The sequence below is a fragment of the Manacus candei genome, unplaced genomic scaffold, assembly GCF_025592945.1.
Source record: "Manacus candei isolate 608988 ecotype Guabito, Panama unplaced genomic scaffold, ASM2559294v1 h1tg000015l, whole genome shotgun sequence".
Lineage (NCBI taxonomy): Eukaryota > Metazoa > Chordata > Aves > Passeriformes > Pipridae > Manacus > Manacus candei.
Window position 1 is genome coordinate 23029510 of NW_026138063.1, and position 21416 is coordinate 23050925.

The window sequence follows — 21416 nt, forward strand, 5'->3', positions numbered from 1 at the left end:
TGGACCCCAGTGGCACTTTCCGTGACAAAGGACCCCTGAGGACTCCTGCCAGCACAGGTAATTTGCATGAAAATGCCATGTCCTCAGTATTAGGAAGAATTTCTTCACAGGAAGAGTGATTAGACACTGGAAGGGGCTGCCCAGGGAGGTGGTGGAGTGGCTGGATGTGACACTCAGTGCTCTGGTCTGGGTGATGAGGTGGTGATTGGTCACAGGTTGGACTCAGAGGTCTTTTCCAGCCTCAGTAATTCCGTGACTGCTGCCCAGCTTGCAGAGGTGCTGCTGTACACAGTGTTCTCAGAGAAGGGGAAATGCTGGTTCCCCCCACCTCCAATGCAAGAAAACTTCTGAAAAGGACTGAGGGTTTTCTCTAAATGTTTAATATTCAGAATTCTGTAGAATACTTTGTGCTGCTGAGAGCTAACCCAGTATACCAAAAGATGTGGCATGCTGGTACAAGCTTCTGGTACCTGCTCGTGGCTGTCAGGGGGATTAGTTCCCTTGGCTGTTTTGGGGGGGGAATCTTGGGTGAGAAAGTAAAGTGGGAGGACTCTTAAAAATTGCAATATGTGTCTCTTTTGGATGATTGCATGCTGTGAGAAGATGGTAGGATCTCTCAAGAGACCTTAGCACTGGGTGGTTATGCTTACAAACTAAATATAACAATTTCTGCTTGCCAGAGAATCTAAAGAAAAAAAAAACAGATTTTCAAAAGGCAGAGTGGGTGCCTCAGCTATTTCACTTTTCCCCTGTGTGCAGGTCATTTGTCAAGCTCCCCCTGAGCACTGTTTGTTTAACTTCATGTCACTCCAAAGAGTAAATATCTGAAGTTATGGATTAACTAAGTTCCAGCAGAGCTCATGGCGGAAGAATAGATCACCCTCATTCCCACTGAACAAAGCAGTAAGTGCTTCAAAAGTATTGCATCCTTCAGGATTTCCAAGGAGAGCTTGCTTTGATGGAGCAGGAAGCTTGTCAAAAATGTCCAGTGGCAAGGGGAGAGTGTCAGGGCAGACATAAAGTGTTCTGGGAGAGCTGCTGATGGGTTAGAGGGAATGAGCAAACAGGTGTGGAGGGACTGAGAATGGCCGCTCCAGAGCTGGAGTCGTCGAGTCAGGCCTGTGACAGGCCAGTGAAGGAGCTGGCTGGGCCAGCTGGGGGGGAACTGTCTGCAGCAGGCTCTTGCTGTCCCTCAGCAGTGTGCTCCTCTTCACACCTGCCTTCTCCTCAGGTGACTCCTGCTGCAGGATGTGGAAGCACCTCGCCCTGGGGCTGCTGCTGGCTGCCTGCTCTGCTTGGGTCTGCGGCACCTCAAGTAAGTTTTCGTTTTAGAGAGACCCTTCACCCTTCCCCAGTCGCTGCACGTGCATTTCCTGCTCCTCTGTCAGTCAGATGGAGCAGCTGGAATCCTTTCCATTATTAGGGGGTTTGAATTCCTCCAGCAGAGCTGACAGGCAGTGCTGGGCCATGACAGCTGCCTGGTCACAGCCCTCCTGAGCCCCTGAGCTGTCAAGAGTAGCACAGAGCAGGAGCTGGAGCTTCTGCAGCACAGCACAGACAGACTGGTGTCCAGGGCAGCCCCAGGGGCTGGTGCTCTGCTAAGTGTCCTTTGGGAAGCACCACTACTAGTTTTCAGCCAGCTCTTTTCTCTGCTTGTGCTTTCACATTTTTGCTTCCAGTATTTTACAGCACTGAAGATGCAAACCAGGTCCTGAGGATCCAGAAGCGGGCGAACTCTTTCCTGGAGGAGCTCAAGCCGGGCTCTGTGGAGCGGGAGTGCATTGAGGAGCACTGTGACTTCGAGGAGGCCAGTGAGATATTTGAAACCAAGGAATCAACAGTAAGTTGTTTTTTTAAGGATGGGTGTGGGAGTTACCCAATCAATTATTTTCTTAAAATACTGCAATCCAGGGCATAGAAGATCATGCTGTCGGCACTAAAAATGGATCTCTCCTGATTCCTAAGGTGTTGGCATGGTTTTGAATGTCATTCTGTTACAGTGATTGTCGTGTTACCACCTGTATGGGCCATAAAACTTGGCTACTCGTGCATGTCCCACCTGACCCAATGGTGAGGTTTAGGGCTCAGCCAGATAATTCCAATCCTTGCTTGACCCCGCTGGCTATTCTTGCTGCCACTGAGTTTTTCCAGGTCCTTCCAGTCTTTGCCCTCTGTTGTCCATTCACCAGCCCTGGCTGCTTTTCATTGTATCTCCCCAGTGTCCCAGTTGGGCATGGCAAACGTTTCTCTCATCACTAGGTTCTCTCTTTTTGTCCAAACTCATATTTTCAATTGGACACTACCTTTATCATCAGCATCACTGACTCCTGCCCCTTTTCCACACTTGTTCTGTCAGCTTGGATTCTTTGTTACTATGTTGAGCAAAGCAGCTCACAGCATAGGATGAGCCAGTCTTTGTTGTCCCTCAAACCCCAGAATGGAGAGGGATCTGTGTTTGGAACGCCCACGTTTTTGTCTGACTGGGCACAAGTGAACTTGGATGCCTCACCTGGCAGTAAGTGACAAGAAAACAGAGAAGCAGTGGGGATATTGAGGGGCTTTGGTGTTGGTAGGTCTGCAAACAGGGCAGGGGAGATCTGTGCTGAGTACAAGCAGTATAGGATCATTTGGCCAGTTTTCTTGGTTTGTAGTGCCAGTCACTACACTGTCAAGAAGAATGAGACTGATGCTGTTGACTGTTCTCTGATGCTGTTCTCTGTTGGCCAAGGCCATGATACACTTTAAATCCCTCACTTGTTAAAAATGGTTTTCTCACCATAATACAAATTTTGTTTCTCCACAGCTCAATTTTTGGAGCAAGTATGTAGGTAAGTAAAAGACTTTCCTAATCACTTCTCTGTGTTTCCTCAAGAGTAACTGGTACTCAGCCTTCCTCCTGCCATATGTCACATACTGATTCATATTCTCATTTTCTCCTATATGGGGTGTGCAAAGAATGTTTTCCCCTTCTATCACACAAGCAACCTTCCAAAACACTGTGCACCTGTAGCTGTCATCAGTCATCTCCCCAGAGCTAAGGAATTGTGCTGAAAAGTGCTTTGGTGCTCTAACCTTGTCTGATGTGGGCCAAAGAGGAGCCCCACCCCTGCAGTCACCTGCCACTGCCCTGTCTGCCTCAGGCTTTGCCCTTTCCTCCCCTTCTGCCCACCCCACTCTCTGTGCAGCTGTAGGTGAGAACCCAGAGCGATGCCCTGTCTCTGGGCGAGTGCCATGGAGGTGTCACCTTTAAGTGCCAGAGGCTTACCACCCATCACATGGGTGATGTTTGGGAATCTGGGGAGGGCCTGTTCATGTTGATGTTTGATCTGTGAGCTCTGTGTGATTCAGGGACTGGATTTTCCTACCTCTGTTTCAGATGGAGATCAGTGTGCGCCACAGCCTTGTTCCAATGGCATCTGCAAGGACAATATTGGAAAATTTTCCTGCATCTGTAACAAAGGCTGGGAGGGGTTTTTCTGCAATTATGGTAATGCTGCATTTAATCCACTATAAAATAACATCCTTTGTGACAGAGGTTTCTGTGCAGTAGGGGTCAACACTTCAGTCATTGCACAGCTTACTCACTTTCTTTACTAATGTGATTTCTCTCTTGCTTCATGATTGTGGTAGGAGGTTTATTTGTGCTTATCTAAAGCAAAATTAACTTTGTGTTGCCATAGGAGAAGTTCGGAGATCTGAGATATCTAAGTTTTGAACAAGTACTGAAAATAACTCTGTAAAGCAGGGATTTCAGTTACTTTAGAACTGTCAACCCAGGGATGATGGTGGTGGTTTTAAATACAGTGTATTTATTGTCATTACTGTGACAATTGAACAAAATTGAACAAAAGCTGGACAGCATAGTTAGGGATGAGCACTGTATGTCCTGTATCATCAACACTTTGCACTGTGTGCTTGCATGTAGTGAGAGGGAATTTTCTGTTCTCCAGTCTACCTGCTCTGACAGTAATCTGTTTCCTCCATCTCCCCGCTGCCTGATTCTGGACTAAGGTTGTTTGCTGTCTCAGGGCCCAGGTGCTGTTAAAGCCCACAACTGTCATCCCAAATCACTGACAGCTGTTGCCCACTTTGCCACATTACCTCCCTGTGACTCTGACTTTCAAACTTCTCACATCTCTCTTGCTGTTCCTTTTTCCCTCAGAGGTCAAGTACACCAACTGCTCCGTGGATAACGGGGGATGTGACCATTTCTGTCGGGATGACCCTGCCAACCAGGGCCGCTCGTGCAGCTGTGCATCGGGGTATCAGCTCATGAACGACCACATCACGTGCAAGCCTGTAGGTAAGAGGAGGATGTCTGTGATCCACGTTTGACAAAGGATTATTCAGACTGAAGTAAGAGAGTTTTAGGGCAGAATTGTCGGCAGTGCACTTTCTACTCATTTTCAAAACACCTATTCCGTGCAGAGTAACTCTGCCTGCATTTCTCAACTCCATACCTGCTTTATGGCCCTTAATCTGTGTTTGCCTCATGGAGACATAGAGGGGAATCAGGAGACCGCCTCCTTGCCAAGCACTGAGGGACTTCCATGAAGCCTCTGACCAGTATTGCCTAGGTTAGAGACACAGAGGGAGTGCTCTAGAAAGTGGGTTTGTGTTGGGTGATCTGGGCTTTGCTAGTGAACTTCTCTGCATCTGCACAGTGGAGTTCCCCTGTGGGAGAGTGAAGGTGGACGACACTGAAGCCAAAGCAAACCTCAATATTCGGCTCATTGAGGGAACAGCTGCAAGAAGGGGAGACAGCCCTTGGCAGGTAGGAGAAGAGAGTTCTTCACCACAAGTAGTTTAGGCTCTTACCAAAAGCTCTGCCTGCCTGGCTACTCCAGAAGGGTTCCTACATTACTGGTGGTGTCACGTGAAGCTAAAATTTCCTTAGTTTTTTCAAAAGCAACCCCAAAATTGGAGTAGCAGGATAAAATGGTTTAGTATCTGTTTGGACTCGACTTTGTCACTGTTGCCAAGTTTTTTACCTTACCTTGCCAACACTATCAAGAGAGAGGATGGTGATTACATTCACCAACTCTGTTGCTCCATCCTGGGAAACTCATGCTGTGTGATGGGATATCACAGAGAGAGACTTCATAGAGCTTATCATGGAACTAATGAATGCAAATAATCAGGGCGTGGTTCTCTTTGATATGAAAGACCCTTTTACACCATAGCATGAGAGCTGCAGTCTGAGATGATGCACTGTCTCTAGTGTGGGACACAAGAATAATCCCCTCATTTGTGCTCTGTGTTTCAAAGCTTGGAGTGCAAAGTGCTTCTTTGCAGTGCCCAGCAGCACCCCATGCTGATTTGGATGAAGCCAGCCCTCATTCAGGAAGAACATTCAAAACTTGTTTGTAGGTGTTCCACAGAGACTTTATTCATAGGGCTTTTGTCCCACTGTGGAGCTTTGGCTTCAGTGCATGTGCATTGGGGTGTTTGGTGCATTGGGGTGTTTGGCAGCCACAAAGAAGGTTGTGCACAGTGTTTGGTGAGCCACTCTCCAGGCACTGTCACACCTCACACCTCTCTGGTTTCAGGTTATGCTGCAAAGTACAAGTGGGAAGTTTCTGTGTGGGGGTGTTCTCATCCATCCAGCTTGGGTCCTAACAGCAGCACACTGCCTTGACACACCAAAGGAGCTCAAAGTAAGACTTGGTATGGAAAATCATCTATCCCTGTGTTTTTTAAATGTAACTGTTTCATTCAAAATATTTATCATTTCAGGGAAAAGATAGCAGGTTCTGAAGGCAAAAGTCCTTGGCTGTAGGAATGGACTGTCTAGACAGTATTATTTAAATATGCATCTTAGCTTAAAACAAAGCTTAGTAAAAATCTGATTTCATTTGAGCCACTATCAGCCTTACTGTGGAAGTGAGCTGGTGTCTTCTGAGCACTGCTGCTGGTCTATAAAGCAGAAAGACTTGGTCTCTTCTCCTTGTGTTTTTCTGGTGCTGAAAATATTCAAGGTCATCCCAATACTGAAAAAAAGGTCTTGATCCCAGGAGGAGAATGTCACAGGGTGTCTTCCTGCCTTTTCATGCATTTAAACACTGTTACTTAAGAGAATTTCATTGCAGAAGGAGGAGAGGTGCTGTAGAATGGCAACACTGCCTTTACTTGCACTGCTGCTCTGGAGCATGAGAAAATGTCACTATGTCAGGTAGCAGTGCTGCTCCTGAATTAACAGACAGAAATAATTAGTGTTCCATTCACACTGAAGTAATATGGGATTTTTTTGGATCAATGTTTTCTATGTACCATTGGTGCTGAGGCATAACAACTCAGCTGCTTGCTTTCTCCATTAGTGAAATGATAGGATATTCCCAGTATTTGTTGAAAGTCCTGCCAATATATTGTCTGTGTACCTCTCCTGGAAAATACACAGTCTGTATGCATGTTCCATAGAGGCTGTGGATGTGCAGGGGTTTGAGAACAGAGACAGTAAGGCACACACAGATCAATGTGTTTATGTACTTCCAACATACAGGATGAATAGAAAAGTATGTGATGCAGCCTTGGGTCCTCTCAGTGCCAGAATATTCACCTTTTCACAGGGAGACATCCAAATAGAAGTGTATGTGATAGTTTGGAAATGTGCATAAGTTATGTCATTTTCTTCCTTTTTAAGCATTTTCCATTAATTTTGGTGAAGCCCAAGAAGAGCTTCACAAAGGAACCTCGTTAGAGGAAAAACAACTGTCAGATGTGGTGTTGGAGTGTTCTGCTTTGTTAGATGTAGCTTTGAGCATAACTTGGGAGGGAATAACTCAGTGGGGAGTTGGTAACTGGGGCAAGTATTGAGGCTGCACTTAACATTGTTCCACCCTGGCCTCATACTGCAGGTCTTGAGAGAGATCTGTGCAGTCTGACAAGCCTTCAGCTGGGATTAACCATGCCCTGAGATGTGTCTGCAGCAAAGAAGGAAGGGGTGGGATCTGTCAGGAGAGTCCAAATAAAATGTGATTTTCAGTGGGTGAAGAAATGTCAGCACTTGAGAACCCTGATTTGAGAAGATTTTGTTCTGTTCAAATGAAACTTGAGAGATGTCTCACACCTGAATTTGGGGCAAGTATACAGAGAAATTTATAGTGTAAGGATGGTTATCAGTGGGGCTCGGCTTTCTCTCGCTCTCATACTTGCCCAAAAGACCTTCCTTATTCACAGAGGAAGAATCCAGTGTGTGGCCATGGATGAGAGTTGTGAAGCACAAGAGGAGTGAGCCCTGCAGCACGTGTGTTCCTGCTCATCCACACTGCCTTCCTTAGAGGAGCACTTGAGTCCACAGTTATTTCTGAGGCCTAAAGCAGGGTTTGCACCTGTGAAGGCAGGAATAAAGCCCTGCCTCTTCCCTGCCATCCCCCAGCCACAGTGGCTGGAGAGTGCTCCAAGGACACTCAAGGAAGACAGGTTGTGCTAGGAGAAAAACACTGATTTGTGATTGCTGGCTTGATACTGGGAAGTCCTTCAGATTCTGGAACTACTTAATACAACGCGTCAGAGCAGTGTCAGCCACCTGCTCTGGCCAGGTATGAATTTTCCATTGGATGTCTGCAGAGGAGCAAGAGGAGAGGCTCTGAAATAATTGCTCTGGAGGTCCAAGATCCAAAGCTGGACTTAAGGAGTCTTTTGAGAATATGTTTCTGTAGCTACTGTGGCTCATAAGTCCCTACACTTGGAGACACTGACTCTTGACAGAAAAAAACAGCTGCAAGACCTCGCTGATGGCCTACAAGAAAGACCTGTCTCTGACTTTCCTATACCAGTGTATCACAAAGGACTTCTTGCCTTTCTGGCCCTTTTCAACACAGTTTCCTGCTTACTGTTGCATTGACTGCTTGGCCCCTGAAGTGGCTGTGATCATGTAGCACAAATAGCAACCCAGAAGTCTTTAGCAGTCAAAAGTTCATTAAAATACAGATGTAAGATTTCAGAAAGGAATAGGCTTACCAGTCAGTCACCTTTATTTATAAATCCTGACGTTTCGTTCAGGCAGCATAAAGCTCATGTCCTGTCATGAATGTCCTGCTTTGCATGTGCTTGCTCTTCCAGCTTTTAATGCTGGTTCCAAAAAGGTTGTTTTCCTCCTGAAGGAGGTCTCTCATATTGCACAGGTGTACTGAAATGTGAACACAGCAGGGCATTTTGGTTTCTCAGCTGATGACCAGAGCTCTAGGGCACCAGTTCATTTACTACTGTGTATTCATGATTTCAGTAAATAGGGAAAGTTTATAGGTTAGTCCATCTGTTAAAAACACTGTCAACCTGTGACATAACATGAGCAAATGTCTGTATTACAAGGGAAGTAAAACCCCAGGAGTACAGCATATTCCAGATGCTTTGGTGTTCAGGGGGAAGGAAAGTTCGGCAGCATCTGTCTTCTTCTTGGTTGCTCTTCCAGGGAAATTCCTTTTCCGTCGTCGTGATGTCGACGAGCAAATCATTCGGGTGGACAAACGGGTGATCCACGAAAACTACACCAAGGAGACGCTGGATAACGACATAGCCATGCTGCACCTGGCCGAGCACGCCATGTTCTACAAGTACGCGCTCCCCATCTGCCTCCCCGCCCGCAACCTGGCCGAGCAGGAGCTCACGAGGGGCGGGCAGCAGGTGGTGGTGACGGGCTGGGGCAGCACGAGCGACGTCAACGTCAGCTACCCCACCTCCCTGCACTACATCGAGATCCCCATCGTGCCCCGCAACGAGTGCGCCCGCGCCATGGCCTCGCCTGTCTCCGACAACATGCTGTGTGCCGGGAGCCTGGGGGACAGGAAGGATGCCTGCCTTGGGGACAGCGGGGGCCCCATGTCCACCAAATACAAGGATACTTGGTTTTTGGTAGGACTGGTGAGCTGGGGCCAAGGCTGCGGGAGAAGGGAGAAATTTGGAGTCTACACCAAAGTTAGTCAGTACCTGGAGTGGATCCAGCACCACATAGAGGTGTCAGCTCCTTTGAAGGGTTGATTCTGACCCCGAGAGTCTGGAATGTTGTGCTGGTGGCAATATGCAGTGTAATGTCAGACCTTCAGTATTAAATATTGAGTATATGTTGACCTCATGTGCTGTTTTCCTTGGGACTTATTTTTTTCTCTCCTTTTTTTTCTTGTTCACATTGGTTTGTTGCAGGTTGTGTTGTTTATCTGTGGCATGGCCCTACTTAAGCCTTACGGGCAAGAAAAAAGAACCCTGTTAGCTGAGATGCTGTACAGCATTGTAGAAAATAAGGTGATCCCTGGTCAGACAACTCCATCTTTGAGGTGTAAAATATCTGAATTGGTTGGGGTGGGGGGCAGGAGGGGACAGAGAAAACTGTTTTTGCAAGTCACCATCGAGATGCAGTTCTGTCATTTCAGCTGTACCCACAGTAACTGTTTTGGTTTGCTCTGTATTTGTATCATTTTTCTTGCAACACAGTGAAGTTTTTGTAACATCATTACTGCTTCCAGTCCCTCACATCCTACTCCAGTGCTCACAGATGGTTGATTCAGCAGGTGACTAGAACTTCTCTGTATTTTCTATTCTTTGCACACCTGATGCCTGATTTTACCCCCCCAAACTTCCTGAAAAGAGAATGGGAACTGTATAGTGTTATTCAAAAAAAAAGAAGAGCTGTTTAATTCCAAGCTATTGCAGGCTCTATTTATCTTGGGGTCTGTAGCAGTCTTCTAATTAGCAAGGTAAGCAAATGCTTCTCTTTATTGCTGTTCTGGTGACTGCAGTCAGCTGCAGGCTGTGTGAGCATTGCTAATGCTTACTGATAAATGGTGTGTGTTTGCATCTCTGTCTGTGTGTGTATATGAGTAAATGATGCAGAGCACCAGTAAGTTCATAGGAAGTACCAATAGTCCAGGTGAAGTTTAATATCACAGTTTATACTTGTTTCTAATCTTAGCACTTGTTAAATAGAATTAATCTTGTAGGGAAAAAAAAAAAAAGCAGAACTCTTTCTGCTCTAGTGATGTGCGTTTCCAATGTGTGTTCCAATGTCTCGAGGGGTTTGGATCAGTGAAGAACTTCAGTCTGCTCCTGTGATGAGACTTAAACGAAAAAAACCTCAGGTACAAGGAATTGTGTTAGTTTGTAAGAAATTTAATGTGGTGTCAGCAAAGAGGTTTAATACCTTTTGTATTTGTGGACTTGTTGACTCAGGAGCTGCCTTGGTGCTTGTTACCCAAGTGCTGGTGTTGAGTCATTGCTGAAGGAGCAGTCGGGGTAGGAGCTGTGCTCGCTGGCTCTGGCTCTCTTTTCTCCTCCCCCTTTTCTATTGGGACAGGACTTAAGGATGGAGGAACATTAAATAAGAATGCTTTGAACAGCACCCTTCTCAGCAGGCCTGCACCAGGAACAGGTAACCTGTAACCCTGAGTTGAAACATGGTTGTGTTCAAAGAAGGGTGGGGGGTGGCAGTGCTGGTGCTGCGACAGGGCAACATTTGCCTGCTGGTGACTGCAGTGAATCCTCCTGCACACTCCCAGCTCTGCAATATTTCAGCACCTGTTTACAGAGTAGCTGGTGTGTTTTCCAGATCAGTTGGCCTTGCCTACTGTGAGGTGACAGTGTCAGAAATCTGCTCTTAAAAGTTCCACATTTTCCCGAAGAAATTTATTGCAAAGCAGTGGCTTTTAGTATTGGAGGATTATTTAAAAGACTAAATTCTCTTTTTAATGCACATGTGTATGTGTGTGGAAACACACACTTTTCTTCCGATTTTGAATTTCTAATGTGTCTCATAGAATCCAGGTTCTCTCTCCTCTGTCAATATTTGTGACTAGTTAATGATCAACCTCTTGACCTCATGGCTGTTCCTGGTGTACAGCCAAATCTCTTTCCTGTCTTCCCCTAAAAACAAAAATAAAGAAAAACGTGAGTATAACTGCGTGGTTCTGTGTAAATTGAACTCATTCTGGATCCTGTGGTTTTGAAAAAATGCTGCAGGTAGCAGAGAGGAACATGCTGTTGAATCCTGGTAAATCCTTTAGCCTGGGAAGGTAATAAGAAGAAATGCAAACCTCTGTGCTGTACCTGTGACTGCTGGTATGTGGTGCTTGGTTCCTCCTTGGGGTCTGTGCAGGGTCTTCCCATCAGCAGTTGCACAGGGGCTGGTTGTGCTCCCGCCCCGGCTTCAGCAAGACTGGGCTGGGAGTGGCCTCTGCTCCATTTGGACCGTGTGTTCCCATGCTCCCCATGGCTTTTCCATGGCTTCCATGGGCTTTGGATCAGCCCCTGCCCCACAGCTCAGCTCCTGCCTGTTGGGGTGTGCAGCATCGGCGTGGCTTGGGGAGACAGGGGACATGAGGTCAAAATGAACTGGGTAGAACTTGCTTTCTTTGTCTCTTCTTATCCTCTCACTTCTTTTTCATCTTTTTTGCAGGCTGTTTTTGTGACAACATACTAATTTTATTATTCTTTTCCCTCAGAAAGAAATCAGGAGGTCAGTGTTCTGGATGCTCACTAACATGGAGAGCAGCTCCTCACTTGGGAGATTTCTCCTGCTGATGTGCTTCATTGACAGCAGCTGCCTGTTTTCATATGAAGGTAGGTATTTCTTATACTTTTTTAATTAAATTGTCTTTTTATGGCAATGTTGGCATTTAAACAGAAACTATGTTCCTGTTCTGAACACAAAGTCCTTTGGGTTGAAGGAATGCTTCCTGAAATGCACAAGAAAGAAATTAATATTCATATACATATTTGCAAGTGAAATCAGCCTTTCTTAGATTTCTGTTTAGCCCACTCTCCTGTTGAAAAAGTATTCTCCCTGTGACATGGAACCCGAGATCTGAATTGGTTTTGCATGGTGGAGGTTTCCAATTTGGAAATCTAAAATGAGGCACTTTCAACATGTGTTCTTGGACCTCGTGTTGATTGTACAACTACTACACAAGGTTTGGAAATGGCTTCAGAGAGCTGTGGGACAGGCACCAGAGTGTGCAGGATCTCAGGAATCATTGTGGCTGTCCTTGCAGAAGAGGAAGAGCAGAGCAGAGTATCTGCAAAGGCTCTGTGGGACACCTGCTTAAAGGAGGGAAATCCTTTAAGGTGACCCAGAACACAAGAGGTGCTGAAGGGAAATTCTACTGATGTAAGTGAAGGAAATGTTCTCCATTACCAGACAGCAGGATCTGTGCAAAGCTTTTCTCCACTGAGTTTTTGTGGGCTGTTACTAATTGCCTGGAAATGAAGCAATGTAATATCATTCTAGAATTTCAGTCATTGCTGTAAATACTGATCCTGCAACTGCAAATAGATCTGTGTTTTCACAGTCCATCTCCAAAACTGGGTTCTTTGCCAGAAGGTTTGACTTGTCCAGGGCACTAATCCCTAGCTGGGAAAAGCAGTGCTGTGTGGATTTCCATAGGCTTTTTTGGGATTACAGAGTGAGCTTTTGTCTCATAACACTTAGAGCAGCAGCCTTTCCATCTGCCAGGTGGGCTTTGGCCATGGGGCTGCACTTCTGGGATCAGTGCACCCACAAGGGGTGTGGGTGGAAAAACCCTGGCACACTGCTGCAGATAGAGGTGCCCTAGCAAAGATGTGCTGTGGAGCAGAGAGGGTGTGTGGGGAGGACATTACTGACACAGTCCTTCTTTTGGCCATTCCTCCCTTAATTTATTGGCAGTAACAGCTTAAGGCATCACAGGAGGAGGGCAAATACCTTAGTGAGGCAAAGTTGAGATGAGCTAAATGTAAGCACAAAACTGACAATAATATTTCCTCTTAATGAGGGATTGGTGTCTGTTCTATTGTGGCCACAGCAGAACCTGGAGAACTCTGCGACTCCATAACCAAATATCAAGCTAATAATTGCTGTGAATTGGGATGGTTAAGCAGAAAAATCTAACCAGCCTCCAGAGAAAAAGCTGCAATACTCAAGAGTCTTGTGGAATTAAAAATTTCTGCACTAACCTGCAAGTCTCAGTAGTGGCTCTTTTGACTCACTGAAAGCAAGCTCAGACTACTGATATGTTTTCCTGAAACACAGACTAATTTTATTTTCCTTTGGGCTCTTTGTGTAGATTCCCGCTCCCCTCATTTATATTGTTTTTTCCACTGAAAGCCCATGTGACTGTGACTGTGGCAATGCCACTGTGTTGCCTTCAGCACCAACTGTTCAGTTTTGGTCTTCTAGTGTTTGTGAGAAAAGACAAAGCCCACGAGGTGCTGCGAGTCCATAAACGTGCCAACTACTTCCTAGAAGAGATTCGTCCAGGGAACTTGGAGAGAGAATGCAATGAGGAAAAGTGTTCATTTGAGGAGGCCAAGGAGATCTTCCATTCGCAGGAGAAAACGGTGAGAAACTTGATTTTAGGAGAAACAGAGGAAAGTCAATGGTGAGGTCTAAGTAACCCTGCCCAGGTCACCTAGTGTGGCTCTGGAAGTGTGTGCCTCTGGATTCTGCAGCTTGGGTCACTTCAGGGTGATTCAGGGAGGGTCACCCAGGGCACCTGTGAGACTGCACTTTGTGAGTGCTCAGTTTGTTGTGTAAATGTTAAACACAAATCCTTGGAAGTATCTAAAACCCATTTCTGAGAGCATCAATCCAGCAATGTGATTGGGACATTTTCAGAGGTCACTTGCTTGTCCAGACCCTCCAAATCCAGGGGAGGAGTGTCTCATTCCCAGGGCCAACAGCATCTGGCTGGAAGCAGGGCTGGGGCCTTCTGGGGCCTTGTGCTGAGGCAGGAGTTGGAGCTGCAGAGTTAAACAGGTGCCTGGTCTCTCCTGGATCCAGCCCAAGGTGCCAGGAATGTCTCTGTAGCAGGTAAAGCAGCACAGTAGAAATGGCTCTTCAGAGCAAAGCAGCTGATGCTGAGGCCTTGCAGTGACACCTTTTGGGGAGGGGGGGTGTGGTGATGGTGTCACTTGAAACTCCTGAGCTGGTGCCACAGACCTTTCAGTGGCTGGAGCATTTAAGGATCTGAACTTTCAGGTTCATTTTGATTCCAGTACAGCCCAGTTTATGCACTCTGTGACTGGTCCATGGTACATGGTCCATTTACAAAAGTAAATGGCACGGTGGTGATCAGGAGATACTGTTCTGAGATTGTGTTTGTGGCTCTAATGAAAATGTCAGTTTACATGGACCCTAAAAAGACAGCTTTCTAAACTATGTCTTCAGTAATCCATATGACTGTTTGTTACCTGTTCTCTTCATTTGTGATTTCCTCTTGCAGATGGAGTTTTGGTTCAATTACAAAGGTAGGTAAAGAAGGAATTTTTAAAAAATGTATTTCGTGTGTCCCTCCTGGGTACAAAGAACTATGTGGCAATTGAAAGCCAGGCTTCTCTTAATTCCTGGAGTTACACCGTGCCTTGTTTCTTCTCCTTAGGTTTAAATCCATGTAGTACAAATCCCTGTAACAATGGTGGAGTCTGCAAAATAAGACATTACAGTTACTTTTGCATCTGCCCCCCAGAATTCAGAGGACACAACTGTGAAATAGGTGAGTGCAGGAATAGACACATTGGCATTCATTGTGAAGGAAGGATGGCATGTGGCCATCTCCTATCTGCTCTCAAGAAAGGCCCCTTTTCATCACTTTGGAGGGATAACAACTCTAGTGACTCCTGCACTGGAGATTGTTCATGGTGAGGCTCTTCTCTTTTACTGAGTCAATCAAACAAATTAGCCAAAGCTCACTGAAAGGGGAAAAGTCTGCTATATTTATGTTGTAATATATGAGTGATGAAAAAGGAAGGATAAAAACTGCCTTCTCTTACCAGGTTTTTCATCCTCTGAAATGCTCTATCCAGTTTGCAAACTGAGGCATGAAATAACAGCAAAAGCCAAACTGTGGAAACTAAATTTTTTTCCTCCAAGTGCTTTTGTTGACCTTTTCTTTGTACAGTGAAGCAATTAAACATGGCTGTTTTTAATGTAACAGTGAATAAAAATCTCAGCCAGGTCGGACCCCCACCCAGTGCCCGGTGCTTTAAACCTGTCATGATATAAAAGAGGAGATGTGCAGGTGGATCAAAAACTGATGCATTTAGAAGTGTTTGCTCTTCCAGGCCTCTTCTTACCCCCTGCTCCACAGACAGAAAGGCCCAGCCGTGGCCTCAGGGCAAAGCTGGCAAATGGGAGAATGGTCAGAACAGAACAAACCAAACATGAGGTCTGGTTTGCTGCACACCACTGTGCGTGTCTGGAACTGGAAGGGGCGGTTCCTTCTGTTCCCCTGAGCGCTTCCAGCAGATGTTTTCCTGCTTTGCCTCATGCAATAGTAGCTCCGGGAGCTGGGTGCTGTAACCGCGGGTGTTTCCCCGGCAGAGAGGTTGGAGTGCTGGTACAAGAACGGCGGGTGCTGGCAGTACTGCAGGGACAGCAGCGCCCTCCACGTGGAGTGTTCCTGCGCCAGGGATTACACCCTGCACGAGGACGGGAGGAGCTGCGTGCAGGCAGGTAAAGCACGGGCTGCTGGGCCACCTCAGGAACAGAGGAGGTTTGCAGGCACTGACTTTCCCTCCACTGGATGCAAAGAGCTGCACATGCTGTGGCTACTGCAGCTTGCACTTACTGTATGAAGAGATCTGTCTTATTTGTAATGTTTATTTTAAATGTTAAGGTTCCTCTCTGCCTGGTGTCTGTAGTCCAGTGCCCCTGTGAGCACATACTGGGTCAAGGAGCAAGCAGGACAGTTTGGAGTGGGCCTGTTCTAGCACAGGCTTAAATCAGCTAAACTGAGGCGTGAGGCTAAAGTGCAGGGGTGGGAGGGGAGAGGATAGGACAGGGGGCTTTAAAATGTGGTGTCAGGCAGAAGGGGAGGGCTGGGTCAGTATTCTTTCCTGAAGAGAGCCCTCAGCAGGCTGCTCCTGGCTGATGGCTCAGAAAAGACACAGCCACACCCCCATTTCTGGGTAATGAGTTCTGCACACTCAGCCAAGGGGGGGCAGGGGGGAGTTTGACATCACGAGGTCAGAGTTGTTCCAGGGGGGTCGAGTCCCATCCTTGGACAGGAAAAGTGCTGCCTTGTGTTTGAGTTCAACATGACACCAACACACCCTAATCTCAAATCTTGGTTTCTGTCATTCCTTCTTCCAGCACCGTTTCCCTGTGGCTTGATCAAAGCCAGGCAGGCTCTGAAGGAACAGCGACAGGGGCCAAAAAGCCTCCTGAGGAGCCAGTGGGAGCACAGGGATGTGCCTGAGCTGAACAGGAGCACAGAGGGCACAGCTGGGCAGATGGAGCTGGAACACAGTGATGTTGGGGAAAAGGAGACCATAAAGGATGCCTTCGGGCATGCTGGACAAACGGAGGTGACGGGAGATGCTTCCAGCTGCAAAAAGACAGTGGTGGGCTCTGTGTCCCAGAAGCCCCTGGGGGAGGAGCTGGATGGCCCTGAGAACCACAAGGCAGTGGAGGGAACTGGGAGAGGCCTGGCTGAGCCAAGCCAGGGCCCAGCATGGCAGAACAAGAGCACAGCACCTGCTGCCAGGCAGGAAGGAACAGGGGGAAACACCACAGGGCAAAACCAACAAAGGGAGGGCACTGGCAGGAACAGAACAGGGGCTGGTCAACACAGGAGTGACGGGCTGCATCAGAGCAGGGACGGGGGAGACGGTCTGGACGTGCCTCAGCCCACCCAGGCAAACATCAGCTCTACTTTGGAGCAGGGGGACCCCAGGATAACAGGAGGAATGCTGTGTCATCGTGGACATTGCCCCTGGCAGGTAATACCTTACTTCCAGTCTGGCCAAACACCACCTCTGAGTGCTTTCTTGCTTTAACTTTATTGGGTCCTTCAGGAGCAGAGTTCATCAAGCCATTGTAAAGTTTTTTCAGGTCGAGAGCAATGGAACCACGTGTATTTCTCAGCCTTCAGCAGGGCTTTTTGATGATACAGACTTTAGATGCCTTTGATTCTTCCCGTCCTATATATGTATGCTTTTGGATTAGAACATAATACCTTCTATCTTAATCCAGTCAGATCTCCTGTGCTGTTACTTAGGTTGTGTCTGCGTGTCCTTAGGGAAAAGCTGAGCTTCTGCCTCCCTGTGGAAGGTTGGAAATAGTTTTCCTGAGGCAGGTTCTGTGGCCAGGTGAGATTCAGTAGGTTTGGGGCTTTTGTGTGTGTCCTTATTTGTTACTAATTTTCACTATATTGTCTCTCTCTGGTCAATGTCCTGTTACTGTTTGCAGAGAAATTCTGATCTCAAACCCTTCACATTACCCTCACTCGATTTACTGCTGGCACACAAGTAGATTTCCCAATTCCACATCAGAAGGTATTTTTAGGTGGAAAAATCATAGGCTGAACCTGGGTGGACCATGCATTGTGCACTTTGGCAAGCTGAAATGTCACTATTAGCCAATTTTATGGGTTTCCATCAGCAGCTGCTTCCCTTTGGATCAGTAGACTGATTTTGGGTTGTTAGATGGGAATGTTGTTTGTTGTCCAACCTTATACAGTTTCTTCTGGAAATGAAGTGTTACCACTAAGCTGGTTTTAAATTGTCATTACATCAAGAAATTTAATGTTGAATTTAAAGTGTATCTATCTATAAATATAATTTTTAAAGGTTTTTGTAAACCTTTTGCATTCTAGGTCTTCATAACCTAAGACAGCATTTTCTGATAAATGTTCTTTGCTACTTTTCAATGTTTATTTCTAGCACCACTGAACAGAATTAAAAGCATCAATAGTACACATAATTAATAATTGAGGAGATGCTGAGGCATTGATGGAGCTTATAATTCTGAACAGACAAGACAGACAACAAACACTGAGCACCATGTTTTAACTTCTCCATTTGCTACTGTGTAGATCATTACAAATTTTATTACCTGATTACTAATAAACTGCACCTTGTGTTTCTGTTCTCCACCACTCCCAAAACATTTGACGCCACGTGAAAAATAAATCAGTCATACTTGTTCCTTCAGAAGAACATCAGCCACTGCAGCTCTGTCTGCATGAGCTCGTCGAGCTTAGTTCATTGAATACTCTGCTCCCCCATCACAGCAGTGCAGGGATTTTATTACTGTTTTCACTGCCCTTTGCTTGGTGGGCCGGTGCTCCTGCCAGACGTGTTCCTCACCTGGGTCAGAGCCCACAGTGTGTGCACGTCCCCGGCCCAGCCGCGGTTCTGCCTCTCCCTTCCCGCAGGTGCTGATCCGGGACAGCCGGGGCGTGGGGTTCTGCGGCGGGAGCCTCCTGAGCAGCCGCTGGGTGGTCACGGCCGCGCACTGCCTGGACCTCGTCAGCCCCCACCACGTCACTGTGGGTGAGCACAGGGCAGGGAGGCACAGCACAGCCAGCCCCACCTGCACTTAGCGACCACTTCAGCTCCTTGGCAGCGCAGAGGTGCCAAAGGGCTCAGCTGGTCCCGTTTGTTTTCATGGAGAACCTGGGGAAACAAGGCAGAGATCTGTCTCTTCTGTCATCCATTTTGGCAGACTCACTGTGCACAGAGCCTGAGCGCATCTTGGTGACCAAGGGGGAAGAAGGGTTCCTCTAGGTGACTGTCTGCTATCAAGGCCATTTTGGTTCTTAATCAGCCTTAAGGTTAATTACCTGCTGTGCTGCCTCTTCCTTATTGCCTGTAGCTGCCTGGGAGCACAAAGCCCCTCTCCTCCAGTTACAGCCACAGGAATTGGCCCCCTGCAGCAGGAATGCTGCAACAAACACAACCTTGTGCCACAGGGACCCTCCCGAAATGTGCAGGAGGAGCAAACAGCACTGGGGAACTGACAGGAAACAATTCCTCAGCCTTAGTCCCAGCTGCAGCTTAATGCTGGTGTCATGTCCCTGAGAGGGGAAACATTGTCCCATGGAAGTTTAGACACAGCTCTGCTTACTAAGAAGGACTGACTGTTTATGGGAAATCATCTCCATTAGTATCTCATCACTGAGGCCCCAGCTCTGCCTAAAGGACACCTGGAAAGTCTGGTTTGCAGGATCACAGCTGTCCTTGTTACATGCAGGATTTGGTTTGGGATGTGCCTTCTCAGGACAAAATATCAAAGCGTTAACTCCCCGCCCTTCCTGTTTCCCAGTGACGATACCCCAGAGGCTGTTTAAGTTTGCTTAACGTTTTAACTTGTCCTGGCTGCAGGAGACTTTGACAAATACCAGAGAGAGTTCAAGGAGCAGAAGATCGCTGTGGAAAGGACCTGGACGCACCCACACTACGATTCCAACGACTACAACGGTGACATCGCGCTGCTCTACTTGAGCAGTGCCGTTGTTTTCAACGAGTACGCGATTCCTGCGATCTGCCTGCCCAGCCCCGGCCTGGCCGCGCTGCTCTCCGAGGAGGGGCGGCTGGGGGTGGTGAGCGGCTGGGGAGCCTCCCACGCCCGCGGCTCCCCCCTGCGCTTCCTCATGAAGGTGCGGCTGCCCCTGGTGAGCCTGGAGCGCTGCCAGCGGGCCATGGACAGGCTGCTCACCGACAACATGCTCTGCGCGGGGCACGGCACCGCGGCCACCGACGCCTGCAAGGGGGACAGCGGGGGCCCCTTGATCGCCTCCCACCGCAACACCTGGTTCCTCCTGGGCATCGTCAGCTGGGGCGAGGGCTGTGCCCAGCAGGGGAAATACGGGGTGTACACCAGAGTAGCCAACTACATCCCCTGGATTAAAGAGGTGGTTGAAAGCGTAGCAGATTCAGAAAACTTTTCCATTAACTTTTCTTAATGCCAGCTACAGGAGCAGGAATAATTCTACTTTTACAGTGTTTCAGTCTACAACACTGGGCCTGTTCTTGTCCTTAATGGTGTAAAATCAAGCTCCTTACCCTCAAGGAAATTTTGAGAGGGTTAAATTGCTTAATCAAGTATTGCTAAGTAAAATACTTGTGTATAATAAAGAACTATTTGCAAGTAACAGAGGAGAAAACAACTTTTCTTAATGTAAATTCTTATCAGGAAGATTTTTTTAAGAGAAAGCAAAAGCTTTACATTTCTCAGGCCTACCTCCATCTCACAGACAGGCACACTCAGTTCTCTGTACGAATTCAGTGCTTAGCAAAGCAAGTGCAGTTTGGGTAGTGGTGTCTGGCTCTAGTTGTGAGACAGACAGTGCTGAACACAGCAGGGAGGGAGCTCTGAAGTTCTGGAACCAAGGACGTCAGTTTACTAAATTACAAATGTTTTCTGATACAAAAAAGTCTATGTGGAACTGGGCATAAACGGAGCAGGAATCCACCCAGCTCCAGGAAGATTAAAGGATTGTGCAGTAAAATTCTCAACAGGTGATCCATATCAAGTTTTGATTTTGTGACCTCTCCTACAATTGACTGACATTTTAGTTACACCCCCCCAGCACACTCCATTGTTACCATTCCACAAGAAACGGAACCATTCTGTTTGCCTCAGAGAACACACAGTGTTGAGCTATTATGATGAATTTTGATAGGAAGAATTTGAATTAGGCCTTGCACAAGACCACCAAGCCCAGTACCTCAATGAAACATCTCCTAGGATTTAAAAGTAGCCCCTAGCCCCCAGTGACTAGAAGATTGGACTGAAGCACCAGAACTACAAAAAAAAAAAAAAATTGAGAGAAGAAAAAAGAATCCGTTGGACTTTTAGGGCCAAACAGACCCTGGCTATGAACAGCTCTGCACAGTTTCCTTGTTCTTCACAGTTGCACCTGCCACTATGGCAGTAAGGAAGGCTGTGGCTTTCAATAAATTCTTAACTAAAACTGGAAAAAACCCCAAATCCCTGAAGGTCTCAGCATGCTAAAAACACACCCCTGAGGCGGTTACTGCAGCACACACATACCTGGGGAGAGCAGGTGAAGTTGTCTCAGGAGCAGAATCCCTCTCATGCCCCAGCCAGCACAGGCATCCTCCTTGTGAAGTTGGTGTCCCAGCACACAGCTCTGTTACTGTCACTGCCTCCAGTCTCACAGGGCCACATTTCACATGTGACTCTCCACACTCTTGCTTTCACCCCTTACCAGTGCCAGCAGTAACTCACCCAAACACCATAATCCCCACCTCGAAGAAGTCCCAGAATTACAGAACACACATTACAGCAAAGAGGTTCCGCTCCTCTGGAAGGAAGGCAACTTTCTCACTGAAGAAATTCCAACTGCCAGTTATCCATGCAAGGAGGAGAGTCCTCTTCTTGTAGGCAAGCTCAGCAGAGACAACCATTTGTGGAGGTGAAGGCAAAGAAGCAACATGACCAGATGTTGCTCTGCTGTTGTTCCGTAGCTGCAGGGACAAATAAATAGCAGCATGATCCCCCCAACACAGAGACAGGAACCTTCTCCTTCCCACTGGTAAAACAAACCTTTTGCAAAGTCACTAGTGAGCTACAGAAACATTTTAGCTGGAAACTGCTGGAATTTTTAGTGGTTGGTCTGCTGGTCTTTCCTCGACTTTACATCACTCTTCATGAAGAATAATATCCTTTGTGTGGAAAATGGTCAGTATTTCTAATCAAAAGCAAT

General features: G+C 47.0%; 2 protein-coding genes across 3 annotated transcripts; both read left to right on the top strand.

Moving 5' to 3' along the window:
- The first annotated feature begins 761 nt into the window (after positions 1 to 761).
- PROC (protein C, inactivator of coagulation factors Va and VIIIa) lies at positions 762 to 11046 on the top strand. Its single transcript, XM_051782463.1, has 10 exons — positions 762 to 903; positions 1232 to 1315; positions 1680 to 1840; positions 2804 to 2828; positions 3377 to 3487; positions 4163 to 4303; positions 4665 to 4774; positions 5550 to 5667; positions 8411 to 10360; positions 10948 to 11046. Exons 2-9 carry the CDS (start codon positions 1249 to 1251, stop codon positions 8974 to 8976), a joined length of 1299 nt encoding a protein of 432 aa, XP_051638423.1. The 5' UTR covers positions 762 to 903; positions 1232 to 1248; the 3' UTR covers positions 8977 to 10360; positions 10948 to 11046.
- LOC127468811 (coagulation factor IX-like) lies at positions 10904 to 21272 on the top strand. Of its 2 annotated transcripts, XM_051782430.1 has the most exons (9): positions 10904 to 11046; positions 11430 to 11547; positions 13142 to 13302; positions 14187 to 14211; positions 14343 to 14456; positions 15284 to 15415; positions 16055 to 16683; positions 18120 to 18237; positions 19069 to 21272. In XM_051782430.1, the coding sequence occupies exons 2-9, from the start codon at positions 11457 to 11459 to the stop codon at positions 19647 to 19649; spliced, it is 1851 nt and encodes a 616-aa protein (XP_051638390.1). In that variant the 5' UTR covers positions 10904 to 11046; positions 11430 to 11456; the 3' UTR covers positions 19650 to 21272. The 2 variants fall into 2 exon arrangements, with proteins under 2 accessions (XP_051638390.1, XP_051638391.1); XM_051782431.1 differs by lacking the exon at positions 10904 to 11046 and having other exon boundaries at positions 11080 to 11547.
- Positions 21273 to 21416: the final 144 nt, after the last annotated feature.

Excerpts from the sequence above, each read along its gene's own strand:
- PROC (XM_051782463.1), top strand. The coding sequence starts at position 1,249 with ATGTGGAAGCACCTCGCCCTGGGGCTGCTGCTGGCTGCCTGCTCTGCT. Across the intron at positions 2,829-3,376 it reads TTTTTGGAGCAAGTATGTAG|ATGGAGATCAGTGTGCGCCA; the intron begins GTAAGTAAAAGA and ends CCTCTGTTTCAG. Across the intron at positions 3,488-4,162 it reads GGGGTTTTTCTGCAATTATG|AGGTCAAGTACACCAACTGC; the intron begins GTAATGCTGCAT and ends TTTTTCCCTCAG.
- LOC127468811 (XM_051782430.1), top strand. The coding sequence starts at position 11,457 with ATGCTCACTAACATGGAGAGCAGCTCCTCACTTGGGAGATTTCTCCTG. Across the intron at positions 13,303-14,186 it reads TCCATTCGCAGGAGAAAACG|ATGGAGTTTTGGTTCAATTA; the intron begins GTGAGAAACTTG and ends TTCCTCTTGCAG. Across the intron at positions 18,238-19,068 it reads CCCCCACCACGTCACTGTGG|GAGACTTTGACAAATACCAG; the intron begins GTGAGCACAGGG and ends TCCTGGCTGCAG.